Source organism: Caenorhabditis briggsae (genome assembly GCF_000004555.2).
Source record: "Caenorhabditis briggsae complete genome, chrV, whole genome shotgun sequence".
Classification (NCBI taxonomy): Eukaryota; Metazoa; Nematoda; class Chromadorea; order Rhabditida; family Rhabditidae; genus Caenorhabditis; species Caenorhabditis briggsae.
Window position 1 is genome coordinate 4,978,153 of NC_013488.2, and position 22,308 is coordinate 5,000,460.

The 22,308-nt window shown below is 35.7% G+C and overlaps 5 protein-coding genes across 5 annotated transcripts; 3 read left to right on the plus strand and 2 right to left on the minus strand.

The window, feature by feature from the left end:
• Window positions 1-593: 593 nt before the first annotated feature.
• On the plus strand, window positions 594-8,606 carry CBG01115 (the record flags this gene model as incomplete). The annotated part of the gene is made up of 8 exons (XM_002635847.1): window positions 594-730; window positions 2,200-2,306; window positions 3,209-3,430; window positions 3,631-3,886; window positions 5,782-6,082; window positions 6,216-6,377; window positions 8,296-8,412; window positions 8,466-8,606. 8 exons carry the CDS (start codon window positions 594-596, stop codon window positions 8,604-8,606), a joined length of 1,443 nt encoding a protein of 480 aa, XP_002635893.1.
• A 300-nt stretch (window positions 8,607-8,906) lies between these two features.
• CBG01114 lies at window positions 8,907-9,213 on the minus strand (the record flags this gene model as incomplete). The annotated part of the gene is made up of 2 exons (XM_045237004.1): window positions 8,907-9,119; window positions 9,169-9,213. The coding sequence occupies 2 exons, from the start codon at window positions 9,211-9,213 to the stop codon at window positions 8,907-8,909; spliced, it is 258 nt and encodes an 85-aa protein (XP_045091743.1).
• A 3,419-nt stretch (window positions 9,214-12,632) lies between these two features.
• CBG01113 lies at window positions 12,633-13,050 on the plus strand (the record flags this gene model as incomplete). Its single annotated transcript, XM_002635845.1, has 2 exons — window positions 12,633-12,677; window positions 12,727-13,050. The coding sequence occupies 2 exons, from the start codon at window positions 12,633-12,635 to the stop codon at window positions 13,048-13,050; spliced, it is 369 nt and encodes a 122-aa protein (XP_002635891.1).
• A 1,151-nt stretch (window positions 13,051-14,201) lies between these two features.
• CBG01112 lies at window positions 14,202-14,619 on the plus strand (the record flags this gene model as incomplete). Its single annotated transcript, XM_002635844.1, has 2 exons — window positions 14,202-14,246; window positions 14,296-14,619. The coding sequence occupies 2 exons, from the start codon at window positions 14,202-14,204 to the stop codon at window positions 14,617-14,619; spliced, it is 369 nt and encodes a 122-aa protein (XP_002635890.1).
• Window positions 14,620-16,520: 1,901 nt separating this feature from the next.
• On the minus strand, window positions 16,521-17,940 carry CBG01110 (the record flags this gene model as incomplete). Its single annotated transcript, XM_002635843.1, has 4 exons — window positions 16,521-16,693; window positions 16,772-17,081; window positions 17,137-17,321; window positions 17,613-17,940. The coding sequence occupies 4 exons, from the start codon at window positions 17,938-17,940 to the stop codon at window positions 16,521-16,523; spliced, it is 996 nt and encodes a 331-aa protein (XP_002635889.1).
• Between the last annotated feature and the right edge of the window lie 4,368 nt (window positions 17,941-22,308).

Below are 22,308 nucleotides of genomic sequence, written 5' to 3' on the forward strand. Positions count from 1 at the left end.
TTTTGATTTTTGTAATGATTTCTTTGCTTTTTATCTGCTTATCATTGATTATATCCCTGTTTGTCTCCTTTAAAATATCCCTGTTTTTTGCCCCCGTTTTGAGAGTTTGACTCTAAAAAAGATCCCCCAAAAAATCGCATTTTTCTAGGTGCATTTTCCCCCGTTTTTCGTTCTTATCACCGGTTTTTCTTCGTCTTCTCACTTCATTATCAGTTGTAATCATATCACTGATTTTCTTTTCAGTTTTTTTGGATTTTCAAAATTCTTCTCATTTAACATTTTATTAATTCTTTTCTCCAATTATTAATAGGTTAATATGAGATTTTGATTTTAAATTTAAAAAATAAAATTAAAATATGATCGGAAAATATCACTTTTCACTGATCAATTTTCAGTGGCAATTCCAGAAGACACGAGTCTACCGGGTGTAGTCGTCGTCGTCGGGAGGAGGAGGAGGACACATGGAATATGCAAATTTCAGAGGAATCACAAAATTCAGTTTTACTATAAGTACTCTGGAAATATCAACGTTTTTCAGAATTTTCGGAATCAAAGTTCAAAAAATTTTTTCAATTTTTCAAAAAAATTCCAGAATGCCTTCAGAAGTCGTCCACCCAACGTCTTCTGCTTCTGACGATGAGCAGCTACCGTATTCCGAATTTCCAGAAATCCGAAAAACCTCGAATTTTGTGTTTTGGAACCGAACCAGGATTTATATTATGGTTTTAACGTTGGTTTTTTTTGAGATTTTTTTAAATTTTAAAGTTGAAAAAAGAAAAAAAAGAGAATTTGGCCTCACAAGAAATCGAACCTGTGACCTCTAGATCCATATACTAGCTTGCTACCATTACACGACGGTGGCGCAATGGTGCGACGCCCTGGAAGGGTTTAAAAAGGGGAGGGTGGGAGGCACCACCAGCCGCACCCTTCATAACCGCTTGTGGGCACGCGGCGATGCCTGTGTTGCCATAGCCTAGTGGATAACAAAGTTGGCTATGAATCAAGAGGTCGTGGGTTCGATACCTTGTGGGCTTAATCGTTTTTGCTTTTTTTGTTGAGCTAGCTATTAGGTTGGCAGGAAAGTAACTGTCCAATTTTTTATTAGTAAATAACACAAACAAAAGAATAGTCCAGAATTAGCAATATGCACCGTCGGGACAACACAACATGTTGGCAATGTTCAGGTAACTTGTGGGTACCACCCCTCCAAAAGCCAGCTAGTGGCAAGCCAAAGTATCCCTCCAGTCCATTTTTTCAGGCATCAATTGTGTTAAAGTCCTTAAGCTCCAGATGACGTCGTATACTTTTGAATAACTAATGATCTGATAGAGCTGAATCAGGTCTTTAACGGGGGTAAAGGAGAACCGTCCAGCCAAAGCGGCTCAGGTACGGCGTGACTTTCCGTGAACATGAGGTTTTTTTTATTTTTTACCTGCAGTCCAGTCAGACCTGAGCAGCTTCAGTGGGTCCGTTCTCCCTCACCTACTTATAGTCCCGACTGAGCTCTACCAGTTTATTGGATATTCGGAGAGATACAACCTCATCTAGAGAATACGAAAATTTGCACCATTTATGTGAAAAACGGGGAAAAAAAATGAATACTTTGATTCGTGCCTAGCTGGCTTTTGAAGGTATTGTATCCACAAGTTATCTGAACATTGCCAACGTGTCGTGTACCACGACGGCGCATACTGCTAATCTTGAATTAATCCTGCTTTTGTATTATTCACAAATAAAACAAGGGACAGTTACTTTCCTGCCAACCTAATAATATATGTTGTATACCAGACGAATTAACATATTTTTTTTAATTGAAAAAAAATATATTTCAGTAATACAAGAACTTCGCAATTTTCGATTTTTTTAAAATTTCCCGGAATTCGTAAAATTGGACACACATGCTGTATAATTATACGATTTTTTGAGCTTCTTAATTGTTTTAAAATTTCGAAAATAGCACAAAACAGTATGTGCAACTTGAGCTCAATTATCTCGGTTCCTATGAGAGATATCAAAAAGTTGTCCACTGATGAAATGATTATCCTAATATCACCTATATTTTATTAGTTGACAAATTTTTGATATATTTCATAGGAACCGAGATAAATGAGCTCAAAGTGCATATGTTCAATTTTTTTGAATTTTGTGAAATTTAAAAAAAAGTTCACAAAAAGAACTATAAAAATGCATTTTTTACAGATTGTCATGTCTAACATTCATCCAGATGAATACATTGACATTCAATTTCACAGTGATTTGTATGGAAGATATTGTGGAGGACCATCATAGAGTTTATAATTATACAGGTATGAAGAATTGCAATTTCTTCAACTTTCAAAAAAATTATTTTGAGATTTTTGGGATTTTTACAATTTTAAGTTTTACAAAAAATCGAAACCAAAAATCCGAAAAAATGTTTTACATCAAAGTTTCTAAAAAAAGTGCAAATGCGCTCAATTTTTGATCGACAAAATTTGCATATTTTCGCTGAAAAACATTTTTGACCTATTATTTTTATTTTTTTTTTCCATATTTGTTGGTTAGGTTGAACGGATTATTGTTTTCGGGGTGTATTCAAAAAGACAAAAATTCAAAAAATCAGAAAATTGGAATTTGAAAACTTGAATTTTCAAAAATGGGACTATCAAACTTGAAATATTACTAAAATTTCGAAAAAAACTGTAATTTTGAAATTTGAAAATTCTCAAATTCTGAATTTCTGTGATTCAAAAATTCAGGAAAGTTTCGAAAATCCCAAAATAAGTGAAAAACCAAAAAAAATCGGAAATCACAGATTTTGTAAAATCGCGAATTTCGAAATCTCTAAATTTCAAAAATTGCGAAAGTTCAAAGTTAACAATCGTCAAAAGCTCCAAATTGAAAACAAAAAAAGAAATTGAAAAATCACAAATTTTGAAAATTCTAAAAAATCCTTGGAATTTCTTTGAAAATCCGCTGGAAATGCAAAAAAATAACCTCATAAAACCCGAAAATTCCAAAAGTTTCAAAAATCCAGACATTCAAAAATCAGAAATTCAAAAATTCGAAAATTCAGAAGTTCAGAAATTCAGAAATTCAGAAATTCAGAAATTTAGAAATTCAGAAATTCAGAAATTCAGAAATTTAGAAATTCAGAAATTCAGAAATTCGGAAGTTCAGAAATTCAGAAATTCAGAAATTCAGAAATTTTGTTTTTATAAATCTTCAGACACCCACTGGTTCGAGCGAAACACTGAAAAATCGTTGCTCTTCTCAGGAGCAGCGATTGGCGGATTACTGGGACTTGTCCCTGCAGTTCCACTGATAACTTCCCTCGGTTTGAGAAATGTACAAACCATATCCGGAATCATTTCTTCCTGTGGTGCTTTATTTTTCCCTCTGGCCATTTCCATCGGTTTTTATACGTCATTTTTGTGTCGTATTCTTCAAGGTAAGTGGTTTTTTTTTTGCTTACCTGAATTTCAAAACTTTGCCAAATTCCCAAAATTCGTTATAAGTATACACGTTTTTTTGCGATTTCAGACTTTTTATGTGATTCACGAAATTTGTGAAATTGCAAAAAATTAAAGAAAAAATTAAGAATAAAAAATGTTTTCCTGAAAATTCCCTTCTCTTAAAGTATTTTTCTAGGAATCGGCTCAGCAATAATGTTCACCACAGTTGGCGTGGTGCCAGGTGTCTGGGCGCCAAGCAGTGAGGCGAATACATTCATGGCTATACTGTCATGTGCTCTTCAGCTGAGCAATATCATTTGTATGCCGGTTTCGGGACTTCTTTGTGAATCTTCACTCGGTTGGAGATCTATTTATTATCTTTTCGGTGCATTGACACTTTTCGTTTATGTCGTTTTTTGGTTCACTTATACGGATGACCCGAAATTACATAGGTAATTTTGGGAGGTTTTTTTGGAAAAATACCGTAACTTTGAGCCAAGTTATCTCAGTTTCTGTTATAGATATCAAAAAGTGGTCAACTAATAAAATAATTTTGATAAAGTGATCAACATTTTGTCAGTTGGCCACGTTTTGCTATCTATTTCAGAAAACGAGATACATGAGCGCAAAGTTGATGTTTTGGAAAATTCAATTTTGAGATTTTGAGATTCTGAGGTCTTGAGATTCTGATCTTAAGATATTCTGAAATTTATAAGTCCTGGAATTCTAAGATTTTCAAATTTTCAGATTCTCAGACTCTGAGATTCTGAGATTCTGAGATTCTGAGATTCTGAGATTCTGAGATTCTGAGATTCTGAGATTCTGAGATTCTGAGACTCTGAGCTTTTGAGAATCTGAGATTCTGAGATTCTAAGATTCTAAGATTCTGAGATTCTGAGATTCTGAGACTCTGAGACTCTGAGACTCTGAGGCTTTGAGACTCCCAGACTCTGAGATTCTGAGATTCTGAGATTCTGAGACTCTGAGACTCTGAGCTTTTGAGAATCTGAGATTCTGAGATTCTAAGATTCTAAGATTCTGAGATTCTGAGATTCTGAGACTCTGAGACTCTGAGACTCTGAGGCTTTGAGACTCTGAGACTCTGAGCTTTTGAGAATCTGAGATTCTGAGATTCTGAGATTCTAAGATTCTAAGATTCTGAGATTCTGAGATTCTGAGACTCTGAGACTCTGAGACTCTGAGGCTTTGAGACTCTGAGACTCTGAGATTCTGAGATTCTGAGATTCTGAGACTCTGAGACTCTGAGCTTTTGAGAATCTGAGATTCTGAGATTCTAAGATTCTAAGATTCTGAGATTCTGAGATTCTGAGACTCTGAGACTCTGAGACTCTGAGGCTTTGAGACTCTGAGACTCTGAGCTTTTGAGAATCTGAGATTCTGAGATTCTAAGATTCTAAGATTCTAAGATTCTGAGATTCTGAGATTCTGAGACTCTGAGACCCTGAGACTCTGAGGCTTTGAGACTCTGAGACTCTGAGCTTTTGAGAATCTGAGATTCTGAGATTCTAAGATTCTAAGATTCTGAGATTCTGAGATTCTGAGACTCTGAGACTCTGAGACTCTGAGGCTTTGAGACTCTGAGACTCTGAGCTTTTGAGAATCTGAGATTCTGAAATTCTAAGATTCTAAGATTCTGAGATTCTGAGATTCTGAGACTCTGAGACTCTGAGACTCTGAGGCTTTGAGACTCTGAGACTCTGAGATTCTGAGATTCTGAGATTCTGAGACTCTGAGACTCTGAGCTTTTGAGAATCTGAGATTCTGAGATTCTAAGATTCTGAGATTCTGAGATTCTGAGACTCTGAGACTCTGAGACTCTGAGGCTTTGAGACTCTGAGACTCTGAGCTTTTGAGAATCTGAGATTCTGAGATTCTAAGATTCTAAGATTCTGAGATTCTGAGATTCTGAGACTCTGAGACTCTGAGACTCTGAGGCTTTGAGACTCTGAGACTCTGAGCTTTTGAGAATCTGAGATTCTGAGATTCTAAGATTCTAAGATTCCGAGATTCTGAGATTCTGAGACTCTGAGACTCTGAGACTCTGAGGCTTTGAGACTCTGAGACTCTAAGATTGTGAGATCCTGATATTCTGAGATTGTGAGATCCTAAGATTATGAGATTCTGAGACTCTGAGATTCTGAGATTCTGAGATTCTGAGATCCTGAGATTCTGAGATTCTGAGACTGAGATTCTGAAATTCTCAAATTCTCCGATTCTCAGACTCTCAGACTCTCAGATTCTGAGATTCTGAGATCCTGAGATTCTGAGATTCTGAGATTCTGAGATTCTGAGATTTTTTTTGAATTTCCAGAGTTTTTTTTTTCAGAAACGTTTCCCAAAAGGAACTCGGAAAAATTTCGACAGGAAAAATCGAGAAAATCAAAGAATCAGTACCATATTGGGCGATTTCCACGGATCCAACAGTTCTAATCACATGGATTTCATGTTTCGGCGGAAATATGGGATTTTTCGTTTTATCACTTTATGGACCAACTTATTTGAGAGATATTCTGAAGTTTGATGTCAGGGAAACTGGATTTTTATCAGCGTTGCCCTTCATTTTATCAGCAGTTATCAAATTTACGGCTGGACAAGTTTCAGATAAATTGACGTTTTTGTCTGAAAAGGTTAGTTATTGAATTTTTGAAATAATAGAATTTCCGAATTTCTGAGTTTCTGAATTCATATTATTCTAAATTTTCGGTATTCTGGATTCCTGGATTTTTAAAAAATTTCATAAAACTAGAAATTATTTTTCAGGCTCGATTTGTATTTTTCGCGGCAACATCTCAAATTGGATTTGCTGCTGGTCTAGTGGTTATGGCATTTACGTCAAATCGTCTAATTGCACAAATCGCGTTCAATTTTGCAATTGTTTCGTCTGGGTTGAATATTATGGGTGTCATCAAATGTATACAATTGGTGAGGTTTTAAAATAGTTAATTAAAAAATTGTTATTTTGAAAAAAAAATCATTATCATTTCTAATAACATTCACCAAATTCTGTATGTGCGTTTGTATGTAGCGTGCCTTTTCCCCTATTCAAAGTTAACCGATTGAGCTGAAACCTGGACAGATAGGTCAGAAGTGTGTCTTAGCTGAAGCCCAAACTTTTCTTTTTTTTTGAAATTTTGAAGTCTTCTGGAGACGTTCTTTGATTTCACCGCAGTAAAGCGTGGTGGGCAGAGGCAGCGAGGGAAGGAGGGCGAGGAAACCCCACATGCGTAGGTCAGGAGGTTGAGTCCCGGAGGGGTGTAAACCGACTGGTTTTTGAAATTATTTATGATTTCAGACTTTCAAAAAAATCTGATTTACCGTAAAACCTGTAATAGAAGGGCCCTAACACTGTCTAAGACAATTTATCTTGACTCCTGTAAAAAAAATGTGTCAACTAATGAAATATTGATGATATTATGACGAATATATAATCAGTTGACCACTTTTTTATATCTTTCATATGAATCGAGATATGGCTTCAAAGTTGAAAGTTAGAGGGCCCTTCTATCAGGGGTTTGCAAAAGAAATGCGCGTTTTTGATGCAACTTCCTTTTATTGTAAAACCAAAACAAGAGATCATCAATCAATAAGATATTCTCCATTATTGTTCACTACTTGCTGCCAACGTGTGCGCAATTCAGCGATGCCTTTCTTGAAGAACTCCTCTGGCTGTGACTCGAAATAGTCCGCCGCCCAAATTTGCACTTTCTTCACCGCTTTCGAATTTTTTCTCGGCCAGATGATGTTGCATGGATCGGAATAGGTGATAGTCCGATGGTGCCAAATCGGGACTATATGGCGGATGAGGCAGCACTTCCCAGCCCAGCTCCTGAGTTTTCTGCTGAATGATTTTTGCAGTGTGTGGTCGAGCGTTGTCATGGAGCAAGAGTGTTGTCGAAGTTTCCACGCCTTGACGTTTGAGAGCTTGGTCCACACGGTCCAGCTGATCTTTGTAAAGGTCCGCATTCACCGTTTGACCAGGTCTCCGAAGTAAAATGAACGAGACCTCGTGTGTTCCACCAGACACATATCATCACCTTCTTACCGTGGATGTCCGGTTTTGGAGTCGGTTTCGGGGTCTCGCCAGGACTCAGCCACTGTTTTTTTCTCCCATTATTGTCCCAATGAATCCATTTCTCATCGATGTCAAAATCGAATCGAAGAAACCACGATTTTTGGAGCGGCGCATCAGAATATTGGCAACACGTCTTTACTTGTTCGAATCGGAAAGCTCATGAGGGACCCATTTTCCACATCTGTTTGTCTTTCCGATTGCATGCAAATGTCTGGAAATTGTGGAAAAATCGCAGTCGAACTCCTCCGAGAGACTGAGAGTAGTTTGGCAAGGATCCACTTCAATTGCTGCTCTCAAGGCATCGTTGTCCACCTGCTCTAGACGACCGCGATTCATCTTCCAGAAGCGCTGAAACCAGCGACGACACTGACTTTCGGATATAGCCTCTTCACCGAATACAGGAGAAAGTGAGCGGTGAGCTTCGGCAGCCGATTTTCCTTCCTTAAATTGGTGCGACAAAAATGCTCGAAGGCGAAATTTTTGGTCGGACATCTTCTAGAATGCTCTTTTCATAGAAATCAAATTGAAACAGCAATATAATATAACAAAATGAAGCCCACGAACGCGCTTTTTAAAACAAAAAAAATTGAACACAAAACGTTTGTTTTGGGTGAGATACAAAACACCAAACTTGACGCGCATTACTTTTGCTAACCCCTAATATTACAGGCTTTACGGTATAAATTTGTTTAGGTTTCGAAAGTTTTGACATTTTCGGATTTCCGAATTTTAGAATTTCAGAATCATTATTGTTTTTTTGAATTTCAGCGCTGCCTCCAACATGTGCATTTTGCGATCGCTGTGATTTCATTCACAGCTTATGTTGTACAGTTTTTGGCGCCAATCATCGTCAGTATAATTTGCCCGGATAATACTTCTGACCAGGTAAAAATTCACAAATTTTTTCTCGCATTTTCACCTTTATCAATATTTTTCAGTGGACCATTCTCTTCCTGTTCATCACTGGTATCATTATTGTGTGCAATGCTGGATTCCCATTCATCACAAAATCAGAAGCAGCGGATTACACGAAACCGAGGATCGTACAATTGAAAAATATTAATTTTTTGAAAATTTGAAAATTTTTGTTTTTTGTGAAAACTCTGAAAAATCGTTCATTTCTTGTGTATACATGTTTTGGTTTTGTTTCCGAAAATTGTTTTTTTTTGAATAAAGAAAAAAAATTGTCTCAAAAATCCAAATTTTTCAATTGAATGCTCATTAATATTTATTAAGAATAAAAAATGGACTTTTTTTCAAACAAGCTTCTTAAAGCCACCATCCAGGGAGGTTATTGTAAATCTTGTTGCATCCGGTACGCTTGAATTCCTGAGTCTTGGTTGGTGTGGTCTTCATACAGCATCTGAATCCATTTCCGGTCATGCACGATCCCTCGTAAACAGTGGCACAGTTATGCACGCAGAGGTTGTAACAAGTCTTGTTTTGATGGGTTTCGTAGCTGTTCCATGGAGCGCAGTTGTCATAAGAATCGATCCTTGAATTGATGCACAGTATTGCATACAGATGGCCATAAGGCCTTGCGAATTGGCGGCGACAACCAAGATAGTGGCGGCGAGAAGAAGACGGAACAACTGGAAATTAATTATTGATTTTTTGAAATATTCAGAAGAGCCAACTCACCATGTTGATTGAATCAGGGGATGCTGATGTGGTTTCTGGGATCATGGAGCATCGTATTTATGCAAACCTTCAGAGGGTACCGCCCAAGTTTCCAAAGTTTAGAGTTAGATACTTAGAGAAAAGGTGAAAGGATCATAAAACGCTTTTCATTTTTCTATTGGTTTCAATATTCAAACAGTGGGCGGAACAATAGAATGAGTGGGGGGGGGGGGATATGGGCTTTTGGCTCTTTTTACAAGTTCAAGAGTTTAGGACCATGGATTTTCACGAAACACAAACTTGTCGATCATCGATACTCATTTTGGTTATTTGTAGTTAACAATAGTTTCGTTGAGTGTGGGAGGGACAATAGTATGCGTGGGACAAATCCATAAACTTTCGAACTTCGAAAATTGAATAATGTCAGCAGCTAAGCGGTGATAGATTTAGGAAATTTCAATGTGTGTGGGCGCAATCGAATTTTTTCACAGTTTCTAAATAGTTTCCAATGCACATCGACGCCAATTAATGTGAGGCAATAGTTTTGTCCTCTATGAAATTTGTAGGGAAATTAAAACAATGGAACTGTTCAAAAAAATTTTCAAAGTTTACATAATCCGCCAAATGGGAATTTTAAGAAATGTTCATTTTCAGGCTGGTTTTTCGTTTTGAAGTGAAGATATTAAGCTGAAAGAAGACGTCTGAAAATTTCAGAGAATGCTGTATAAAAGTGTTTGAGTTTTGTAATTGACAAACTTTTTTTGTAGAAATCCTATGTTTCTCAAGTCTACTTTCTGAGTTCTTAAAAAAGAAATGTGAACTTTTCAGATCAATCGGAAACTTTCTGGACTGTATCTGTTCTCCGGAGTGTTTTAGAATTCGGAACATTCAGAATATTGTGGATATGTATATTTTCAGAATATTCATATTTTCGTGAAACGAAGAAAATAGAAGCCATCAATGAGCCGTGCCTGAACTTGCTGAAAAAAGTGTTCCAGATTTTTTTGATTTGTCTGAAAAATTCAAAATATATTCAACAACACAAGAGCACCAGTTGTAATTGCTAACTTTTTGTATAATAATAATCAATTTCTGATTTTTGCAAATTTTTTAGTTTTTTGCTTTTTTGCTATTTTTTGTTTACGAGGGATCGTGCATGACTGGAAATGGATTCAGATGCTGTATGAAGACCACACCAACCAAAACTCAGGAATTCAAGCGTACCGGATGCAACAAGATTTACAATAACCTTCCTGGACGGTGGCTTTAATAAGCATTTTTGAAGATAAAAAGTCGACTTTTTATTCTTAAAGGTGGGGGGACATGAAAAAAATAATGTTCTCGAAATTCCGTTCAAAGATGCCCCTCGAGGAGTTGAACTTGTGAGGGCGATGATTGAGGGTGCTGCGCCGCTACCTACTGAGCCACGCGGGCAAAGAGAAAGCGCACGCCCGATTGCATACATAAAGGCGAGGACGAGAGCTGTACGCAGAGTGACATTAAGCGTTGTACACCGTGACGGTAGAATGCATACTCTAGCTACAAAAAAACTACGAAAAATCTCCTGTCCCCCCACCTTTAATAAATATTAATGAACATTAAATTGGTTGTCCTAATTCTTTCTCTACACAATGCGAACCATTATTCTCTCGGTTTTCCGGGTTTCCAGAATATTTAAAAAATCTGGATTTGAGGTTCTGTATATTTTAGATGGCCCCAGGTTTGCGAAACTGGTTGATTACTGACATTTTTAAGAAATTGAAGACATTTTTTTTAAGTTTAAGACACTTGTTTTTAAGTTGAAGACATAATAGTTGACGATGCTCAACAAAAATCTCAGCTTCCAAGAAAAATTATTTCTAGCATTTTTTGTGGAAGTTTTCAGCTTAAAGGTGGGGGGACACGAGATTTTTCGTAGTTTTTTTGTAGTTAGAGTATGCATTCTACCGTCAAGGTGTACAACGCTTAATGTCACTCTTCGTACAGCTGTCGTCCTCGCCTTTATGTATGCAATCGGGCGTGCGCTTTCTCTTTGCCCGCGTGGCTCAGTCGGTAGCGGTGCCGCACCCTCAATCATCGCCCTCACAAGTTCAACTCCTCGAGGGACAAATTTGAACGGAATTTCGAGAACATTATTTTTTCATGTCCTCCCACCTTTAATATTTTTACTTCAAAACGAAAGGAACCAGAATAAGTCTTGGATTGTTGTTTCCTAACAGTTCCATTGTATGAATATGCCAACGCATATTGAGGTTTAAAAAATACTGCACCGCGTAGCTAGTGACATTATTCAATTTTGGAAGTTCCAAAGTTTACGGAGTGGACCCACGCAGACTATTGTTGATCTCACACTCAAAGAAACTATTATAATAGCTATAAATAACTAATAACAAAATGCCAAAAAAAAAAAACAGAAAAAAAGGAAAATTCTTGAAAATTTGAAATTTATTGCAAAATTGAAGCTACGTTAATGTTAAGTATACTCTGAAATTTTCAAACAAATAGAACAATTCTGAACCACTTTTTCAGGAAATAAAGGCTCCTTGGTGGTTTTACTTCTCTTCAATCTCACGAAAACCCAAAAATCATTATAATAAACAATTCCAGGATATTGTAAAGTTGGAAAAATCCAAAATTCTCGACAAATCCAAAAACTTCAAAACAACAGGAAAACCCAAAGAATTTATCCAAAGTTACTAACACTCCGAAAATTAAAAAAAAAAGCCCAAGGATTCAAAATGTTCAATCACTCAAACTTCAGAAATTTTAGAAAAATCGCAAATTCCAAAAAAATTAAAGATTTGGAGAATTCCGAAAAAAATCTGAAAATAGCAATGTTCCGAAGATAAAAATGTGCTAATTTAAAACCACTTTTCTCGCTTTGTTGGATTCATGGTTTTGTTAGACAAAAAAGTTGGTCAATTACGAAACTGTTGTTTTCGTTGTGTTAAGTATACTATGAAAATATCAGACAGAATTCAAACAATTTCGGATCATTTTTCATGACATCAAAGTTGGTTGTTTTCCACTCAAACTTTGGTTTCCTCTACAGTATTGGCTAATAAATGATCTTACTTCTCTTCGAGTTTTATAAAAATCCAGGGTCCTAAACTCTTGAACTCTTTTGACGAGCCAAAAGCACAAATCACCCACACACTCCCGTATGCTCATTCTATTCTTTCATTGTTCCACCCACAGTTTCACTATTGAAACCAATTGAAAACTTAAAGTGCCTTTCAAGCATATCGAGTAGGAGTTTAAAAAAAAAAAAAAAAATTTCGGGTTCTGAACTCTTGAACTTGTAAAAAGAGCCAAAAGCCCAAAACCCCTACTCATTCTATTGTTCCACCCACTGTTTGAATATTGAAACCAATTGAAAAATGAAAAGCGTTTTATGATCCTTTCACCTTTTCTCTAAGTATCCAACTCTAAACTTTGGAAACTTGGGCGGTACCCTCTGAAGGTTTGCATAAATAGGATGCTCCATGATCCCAGAAACCACATCAGCATCCCCTGATTCAATCAACATGGTGAGTTGGCTCTTCTGAATATTTCAAAAAATCAATAATTAATTTCCAGTTGTTCCGTCTTCTTCTCGCCGCCACTATCTTGGTTGTCGCCGCCAATTCGCAAGGCCTTATGGCCATCTGTATGCAATACTGTGCATCAATTCAAGGATCGATTTCTTATGACAACTGCGCTCCATGGAACAGCTACGAAACCCATCAAAACAAGACTTGTTACAACCTCTGCGTGCATAACTGTGCCACTGTTTACGAGGGATCGTGCATGACCGGAAATGGATTCAGATGCTGTATGAAGACCACACCAACCAAGACTCAGGAATTCAAGCGTACCGGATGCAACAAGATTTACAATAACCTCCCTGGATGGTGGCTTTAAGAAGCTTGTTTGAAGATAAAAAGTCGACTTTTTATTCTTAATAAATATTAATGAGCATTCAATTGAAAAATTTGGCTTTAAAACCAAAAAAAGCAAAAAACTAAAAAATTTGCAAAAATCAGAAATTGATTATTATTATACAAAAAGTTAGCAATTACAACTGGTGCTCTTGTGTTGTTGAATATATTTTGAATTTTTCAGACAAATCAAAAAAATCTGGAACACTTTTTTCAGCAAGTTCAGGCACGGCTCATTGATGGCTTCTATTTTCTTCGTTTCACGAAAATATGAATATTCTGAAAATATACATATCCACAATATTCTGAATGTTCCGAATTCTAAAACACTCCGGAGAACAGATACAGTCCAGAAAGTTTCCGATTGATCTGAAAAGTTCACATTTCTTTTTTAAGAACTCAGAAAGTAGACTTGAGAAACATAGGATTTCTACAAAAAAAGTTTGTCAATTACAAAACTCAAACACTTTTATACAGCATTCTCTGAAATTTTCAGACGTCTTCTTTCAGCTTAATATCTTCACTTCAAAACGAAAAACCAGCCTGAAAATGAACATTTCTTAAAATTCCCATTTGGCGGATTATGTAAACTTTGAAAATTTTTTTGAACAGTTCCATTGTTTTAATTTCCCTACAAATTTCATAGAGGACAAAACTATTGCCTCACATTAATTGGCGTCGATGTGCATTGGAAACTATTTAGAAACTGTGAAAAAATTCGATTGCGCCCACACACATTGAAATTTCCTAAATCTATCACCGCTTAGCTGCTGACATTATTCAATTTTCGAAGTTCGAAAGTTTATGGATTTGTCCCACGCATACTATTGTCCCTCCCACACTCAACGAAACTATTGTTAACTACAAATAACCAAAATGAGTATCGATGATCGACAAGTTTGTGTTTCGTGAAAATCCATGGTCCTAAACTCTTGAACTTGTAAAAAGAGCCAAAAGCCCATATCCCCCCCCCCCCCCCACTCATTCTATTGTTCCGCCCACTGTTTGAATATTGAAACCAATAGAAAAATGAAAAGCGTTTTATGATCCTTTCACCTTTTCTCTAAGTATCCAACTCTAAACTTTGGAAACTTGGGCGGTACCCTCTGAAGGTTTGCATAAATAGGATGCTCCATGATCCCAGAAACCACATCAGCATCCCCTGATTCAATCAACATTGTGAGTTGGCTCTTCTGAATATTTCAAAAAATCAATAATTAATTTCCAGTTGTTCCGTCTTCTTCTCGCCGCCACTATCTTGGTTGTCGCCGCCAATTCGCAAGGCCTTATGGCCATCTGTATGCAATACTGTGCATCAATTCAAGGATCGATTTCTTATGACAACTGCGCTCCATGGAACAGCTACGAAACCCATCAAAACAAGACTTGTTACAACCTCTGCGTGCATAACTGTGCCACTGTTTACGAGGGATCGTGCATGACCGGAAATGGATTCAGATGCTGTATGAAGACCACACCAACCAAGACTCAGGAATTCAAGCGTACCGGATGCAACAAGATTTACAATAACCTCCCTGGATGGTGGCTTTAAGAAGCTTGTTTGAAAAAAAGTCCATTTTTTATTCTTAATAAATATTAATGAGCATTCAATTGAAAAATTTGGATTTTTGAGACAATTTTTTTTCTTTATTCAAAAAAAAACAATTTTCGGAAACAAAACCAAAACATGTATACACAAGAAATGAACGATTTTTCAGAGTTTTCACAAAAAACAAAAATTTTCAAATTTTCAAAAAATTAATATTTTTCAATTGTACGATCCTTCGGTTTCGTGTAATCCGCTGCTTCTGATTTTGTGATGAATGGGAATCCAGCATTGCACACAATAATGATACCAGTGATGAACAGGAAGAGAATGGTCCACTGAAAAATATTGATAAAGGTGAAAATGCGAGAAAAAATTTGTGAATTTTTACCTGGTCAGAAGTATTATCCGGGCATCAGTAATTGTCTGACAACGCTCCGGTAATTTCTCAATTCCATCGGCCCTGAACGACGAGAGCTGCGGTTGAAAAAGTGAGCCCACTACTTTTTGGTGTCATCTTTTCACTTGAAGTCTTTTCTATCAATATAACGTTTAAGAGCCTCAAACAACCATACATCAGAAAAAGCAAAATCTGGAAAATACGGCGGGTGTAAAAGAATAGTTCAGCCAAGCGACATGAATTTTTGGCTTATCCCTCTAGTCATAGGCGATCTCGCATTGTCGCGCTGGAATTGATCTTTGGTTTTTTCTACTTGTTTTGAGTCGACTGCCAAGTTTAATCTTCTAATTCGGAACTATGCAAAGCAGCAATTATAGTGGTACCTTTATTTAAAAGTTCCCAGTTTCCCTTCCTTTGATAGACCATCTAACACATAGCATACCCATTTTCACGGGAAATTTAGGTTTCGGGACGTCCAGAGATGTCTGTCAATTGACTGACCCTTCCACATATTGTTAGAGTAACTTACCCACTATTTATCTACAGTAAGTAGATCATCCACCCAGATGAACGTGCGGAGAAATGATAGGAGAAACATGCTTATGTCTACACGGCGATTCATATCTTCGTCCTTTGAAGCATAGGGTACGAAAAGATCAAATTTTTGACACCGCCGAGAGAACTCAATCCGATAACAAAACTTAGTTGACTAACGGACAATGTCCTTGACATTTTTCGAGTGGTTTGAAATAAATCCGCCTTCACGCCTTTTAGCAATTAATCGAGATTCAACTAACTGGTCCGTTGGCATCTTTCAAACTGAATCCCTTGGGCGGACATTTTGGAATCAAACGCAAACTGTAGGCGATGACGGAGCATGTCCCTTATATATATCCACAATTTGTTTGCAAGTATCAGATATTTGGAGACCAAACAGAAATAAAAATATAATCATGATGCTAATGTGCAGTCGGATAAGGACCGAAAGAATCGTCCTTTCTCCAACACGAAGAGGGATAGAAACAAAAAAATCTACGATCTAATAGACACTGAACACAGCTCTCCAACAAAAAAAATTGACCCGTTAAACCACTTGGTGGACCAGATATCGAGTCTCCAAAACACCACTGCCAAAAAGAAAGAAACTTTCTTATCAACCTAATATTTGCCTATTTCTGAACGACACCCTTTTTACCGGTTTTTGTACTGAAAACGTGAGAAAACAGATGTCTATCAGAAATTGGCAAAAATCTGAGAAACTGGGAGTTTTCAAAAAGTTTTGTGAAAATAAAGTTTCCAACCTAGGTCTGTTTTATACCTTCCGAATTTTTCAAAATGATCGGAAACTTGACAGCCGAGCTCTAAACTTCTGAAACAGTCAAAATGACTAAAAATGAAAATAAAAGAACTTTTTTGTGTATGTTATTGACCGGTACTATATAATCGAGAACAAAAAAAATGTTTAATTGAAATAAATGTTCATTCAAAAATTAACGAAAACAAAAAATCAATGATTTGTAAGAGTCGATCCAACTGGTATACTCCACCTTTTGCTTTCACTCTTCTTATTTTTTCTCCAAAAAAATACAGTATCCCTGTAGGGTTGATGGATCAAAATGATCGATAATGTGCTCACAAGCCCATGCAGAGATGCTACAATAGCGACTAGATTGTTCAAACCTGGAATATAAAGCCTTGTATAAATATTTTTTTCGGTGTCTTTTTTTATTTGCTTTTTTTCAGAATTTCCAGTCTTACCCATATCAAAATGGCTCGTATAAATTGAAAAGACTGCATAAATTCCTGGAAAAACAAGCGAAACCACTGGAATCCCTGTCTGCAGCACTAACGTCTTCAAAAGCCTCTTCTGAAGATGTCGGGTCGTCTTTGAGAGTGTGTTCGCACCAAAATTAGTGTATAATTGGGCAATTATGATATTTGCGAAAATGGCTAATTGCCCGAAAATTATGGATACGAATAAGATTGAGTTGATGACTATTGTGGGGCTGTTCAGGCTTGGAAGTACGATATCAGCAGTGTATAGAAATTCTGGGACGCATGGGAGACTCTGAAAGTTGTGGATATTGGAATTTTCTGGTTTTTTTTTTCAAAATTTCTCTTACATTTATAACCAATTCTCTCGCAAATTTTTGATCTGGAAATTCCAGGATATTGGGAATTTGATGTAGTGGAGCCAGCGAAAAATTGACAATCATCCAAAGCGGACGAATTCTTTTCCACCATTTTTTCTTGGAGTTTAGAAGGTAGAATCGGTTTTCAAAGATCATTAAGGTAGAGACACTAACGTCTGTAAATTGGAAATTTGCTTTTTTAAAATATAAATATTTCTGTTCGGCTTGTCAAAAGTTTCAACACGAGTATAAACAAAGCGAAGTTTGGTACAAACTTCTGTTTTTTTTTGAAGATTTTTTTGAAATTTCGAATTCTGTAATCTAAAACAATCAAAAACTTTAATGCTAATTTTTGTGAAAATCCGGAAAATTCAAACTTTGAAAAAAGTCGGAAGATTCTGAATTTTAAAAATCCAAAACCTTGTTTTGAAAAATTTGATTTTCTGGAATATAAAAGTTCAACTCACAATCAATTGAAGTTACCAAAATGAGCAATTGAATAGTTGATGGAATTCCAATTCTTGTAAAAATTCCATTCATAACTGCAGCTGGCATTGGAAATATAGGAATTGGCGCAGAAAATGCGAATATCAAATCAAATAAAACATTCCAAAAATGAAAATTCAAAAGTGTAAATTTGACAGAATGCATATTATTTGGGGTCTTTTTCAAAATACAGTATGCTCCAAATAGGTGTAATGGAAGGACAATTGTGTCTTTTAGATAGGAGAACAGACGGACAGTTTCTGGAGAATCCAATTGATTTTGGAAGTCATTGGGGCAAGTTGGAGGCATATTCTGGAAATTTGAATTTATTAGAAAAATAGAAGAAAAAAAATTGGAAAGTTAAAAATGCCTGAAATGACAAGCTGAGATGATTGAGAATATTATAACACCTAAAAAGGAGACGACGAAATTTTTCAGACACTTTTCAGACTGAAAATCGAAAAAAATCTGATTTTCGATTTCCAGATCAGAAGACAATTTTTATGAGAAAGCAGATGAAAAAAAAATCAGAAATCATTTAATTATTTGTACAAAAAATTATGCTTTTTGTCGAAAATTGTTTTTCAATTTCAATATTTTTGTTTATTAAGTTTCAGATCTCTTTTAGATTAAAAGAAAACAATTTTTTAAAAAACAGTTATCTTGAAAATACGTTTTTATGAATCACTATTTTTTGTGTTATCATGTTTGAAATTTGAATAATGAGGTCAGAGAAATGTTTTGTTGAGCATTCTCAATGTTCACAAAACGTCTCTGGTATGTCACATTGAAAATCACAGAACCGTAAAATCACAAGACCGTAAGAAAGGTTTATTGGGAATTTTAAAGGTGGGGGGACATGAAAAAGTTAATGTTCTCGAAATTCCGTTCAAATTTGTCCCTCGAGGAGTTGAACTTGTGAGGGCGATGATTGAGGATGCTGCGCCGCTACCGACTGAGCCACGCGGGCAAAGAGAAAGCGGCCGCCCGATTGCATACATAAAGGCGAGGACGACAGCTGTACGCAGAGTGACATTAAGCGTTGTACACCGTGACGGTAGAATGCATACCCTAGCTCAAAAAAAAATCCCCGAAAAATCTCCTGTCCCCCCACCTTTAAGGAAATAGCCTTTTGAAAAAAATAGCTGTAATTACAGAGATCTCAATTTTTCCAGGTCAACATAAAATGTATAAATTGTGAAGAAAAACACTAGACTGGGAAATTGCGGAAAATAATATTTGTCTAGTTCAATCAATCAAATTTATATTACATATTTATTCTTGATTCAATTTGTAACCCACTGAGGTCAAAGTTTGGGATAATAAAACTATATTAAATGCATATTTTCACATTTTTCAGGAAAAAACTCGGCTCTTTCCGGGAAGAATGGTCCCAAAACGGGACCGCCGGTCCCATCATCGGACCATCGGTCCCAAGAATTGCGACAACGGTCCCATTGTTCCGATAACGGTCCCAATGTCTCGAGAACGGTCCCAACGTTCCGACAATAGTCCCAAGGGTTCGACAACGGTCTCAGCCAGGCTTAATCTGGAAACCCTATTCCCGAAATACCGAAAAACGGAATGGTCTTTTAAAAACCCAGTGGAAAATTCGACATTTTACTTATCCTTGGGAATTTCAGTACTTTTTGAAAGGAAGTTTTCACAAAATATTAGGCAATTACTCTTTGACTACACCACTCTTTGACTACACCTACTCTTTGACTCCACATTCTCTTTGACTACCAAATCTCTTTGACTACATTTATCTCTTTGACTACACTTGTCTCTTTGACTACAAAGTCTCTTTGACTACACTTTTTTGTTTTATAGTACTTTTTGACTGAATTTATTGGAGTTTCCGATTTTTGTTTAAAATTATAGGCTTAGGCTCAAATTCTTCTTATATTCTGTGAGAACGCCCACAAGAAACTGCAGAAAATTTTAAAATTTTAAAAAGTGTAGTCAAAGAGACTTTGTAGTCAAAGAGACAAGTGTAGTCAAAGAGATAAATGTAGTCAAAGAGACTTTGTAGTCAAAGAGAATGTGTAGTCAAAGAGTAGGTGTAGTCAAAGAGTAATTGCCAAAATATTATGTTTTCTTGTATTGTATGCTTAGGCCAAAACTCCTTTTCCGGAACTGATGTGAACAAGGCGTTTCAGTCTAAGCCTATAATTATAAACCAATAACACTCTGAAAAAATTCCAGTAAAAAAGTGCTGGAATTCTCAATTATCAGCAAAAAGTTCGTTTTCGTTGCTGAAATGTGTCTCTTAGTTGAAACAAAAAATACAATTTCCAATTTTTCCAAAAGGGTTTCTAGGTTTGGGTGAGAGTGATATCTGAAATTTTGGATATTTTGAGACTGATATTTTGAGACCAATCCGCTAGCCAATCCGCTAGCCAACAATCAATCCGATGTCAACAATAAGTACCATCAAAAGATGAGAAAGAATTCGGGTCGGGTATTTACTTACTGTTAACGCCGGATTAGCTTTAAAATATCCAAAATTTCAGATATTACTCTCACCCAAATAAGCGTATTGTAGAAAGTTAGTGCCGATCAAAAAATTGGTTCAAAATCGGATTTCATGAGTAATGTTTCAAAATCCACAAAAAGACGCGTGAAATCAGAGAAAATTTGAACTGTTTCACTAGGTACAGAATCGGTATGCCTACCGATTTTGTACCTCGTGGCACAATTCAAATAATACTTAAATTTAGCGTGACCACTTTTTCCTTTAAAAAAGTACAAAATCGGGAGACAAACCGATTCTGTACCTGTAGAAGAAAATAAGGCACAGAGCATCAAGAAGTTCAAAATGCAGGAAGATTGGTTGTCACCCGGATTTGAGCAAACTACTACCACTGTCCCAACTGTGCACACTGTCCAATTTTAATTTGTCCACCTATTTTTCTGTTCAAGATTATTTTCAGATCCATCAAATAAACATTTTCTATAACTTTGACTAATTTCTGGAATATTCATAATTTTTGTACAGAAAATTCAGACATCTGGTGAAACTGAAAAAAAATGCTACATGGTACATGAAATCATCAATTCGAGATGTTTCTATAAATGCAAAAAAATTCTTCAAATTTCAACCGTCTTACATCAAAAAATCTCAAATAACCAGACATGATTCCCCCGCAAAAACGTGTCGTTGGAATTCAATTATCTAAACATATATAATTAAATTTCAGGAGAAAAATTGAGTTCCTGACGATTTTTCAGGTCAAGAAGTGTTTTTCCTTGTATTGGATATAAAAAAAGATTTTCTCAAGAATCAATAAAGACATTTTTTAAAATTCAAAGATTGAAAACCCATAAAAATGAGGTTTTGAACTTTTTTCAGTAATTAAAAAAACATATTTGTAGAGATGAGTTGTTTTTTTTTGAACGAAAAATAATTTATCAGGTGTTCCAGGTAGTTTTTTTTGATTTCTGGTTGAATAGTCAAGTTTTCCTTTTTTGATTTTTTGGTCATGGTTTTCAAAATTTTCAGAGTCAATAACCTTTATTTTCGGATCATTTTTCAATTTTACTGAAGGTTTTAATTTTTGGATTTTTTAGATTTCTTCGAATTTCAGGATTTTCTTTTTTTCTGTTTTTCAAAATTGTTAGAATAATTTTTGTGTTATTTTCTCGAAAGCTCTTAAATGATTTTAGAAAGTTTCAGAAAGCTGTATTGAGTATTTTTTTTTCTGATTTACAACTTTTTTCTCGAAAGTCATTTTTTGACCTCAAATTTTCTGAATCATCTATTGAAACTGAAATTTTTGTTTTTTACGTATTCTGTAATTTTTTAAAAATAATGAGCAGCATAGTTTTCTGACTATGATTCAATGTTTTCTTTGTATATATTTTTTTGACTCAAAACCCGAAAAAAAATTCTGAAAAATGATCAACAATTTTCTTATCATTTTTTTCAATTTTTTTCCAAAATTTCAAAAATTTTGAAAAATGGATTGGAATATTAGATTTTTTTTGAGTTTAATTGAGTTTTGCGTGATGTTTTTTTTTTCAAAATTAATCATTTTTTGAAGAACCTGAAATTATGAATGTCTTTTTTGCAGACGGATTACGTCAAAAATTGCAAACCTAGTAATTATCCTAGCTAATTATCTCCTCCTCCATATTTTCGTCATATTTAATTATTCTCTGATTTTCTGCTAAGCTTGCAATTTGAAATTAAAAATCTGCTATTTCAACCCATTTTGTTTTTTTTTGGTATTTTTTTTGGTATTTCGTTTTTTTTGGTATTTTTTTTGGTATTAAAAACATTTAAAAAAATCAAAATTGAAAAACAATTTTCGACAAAAAGCATAATTTTTGGTACAAATAATTAAATGATTTCTGATTTTTTTTTCATCTGCTTTCTCATAAAAATTGTCTTCTGATCTGAAAATCAGTGATCAAAATGTTATTATCCCCATACTTGTAATCCGGGCCTTTGCCGGGCCTTCGCGGGCCCTGCCATAATTCCTTTCAGAATCAATGTTTTCGAACCAACTCAATTAGATATGATAGAGCTCCACGAGGTCTACAAAACGGTTATATTTGGAATACTGTATCTTGTCTATGAACAGAGTTACAGAGCAAAAGGAGCTAAAAAAAGCAGGCCCGCCCCGGGCCTGCCGGGCCCTGCGAGAAAAGCCACTTTATGATCTGTAACTT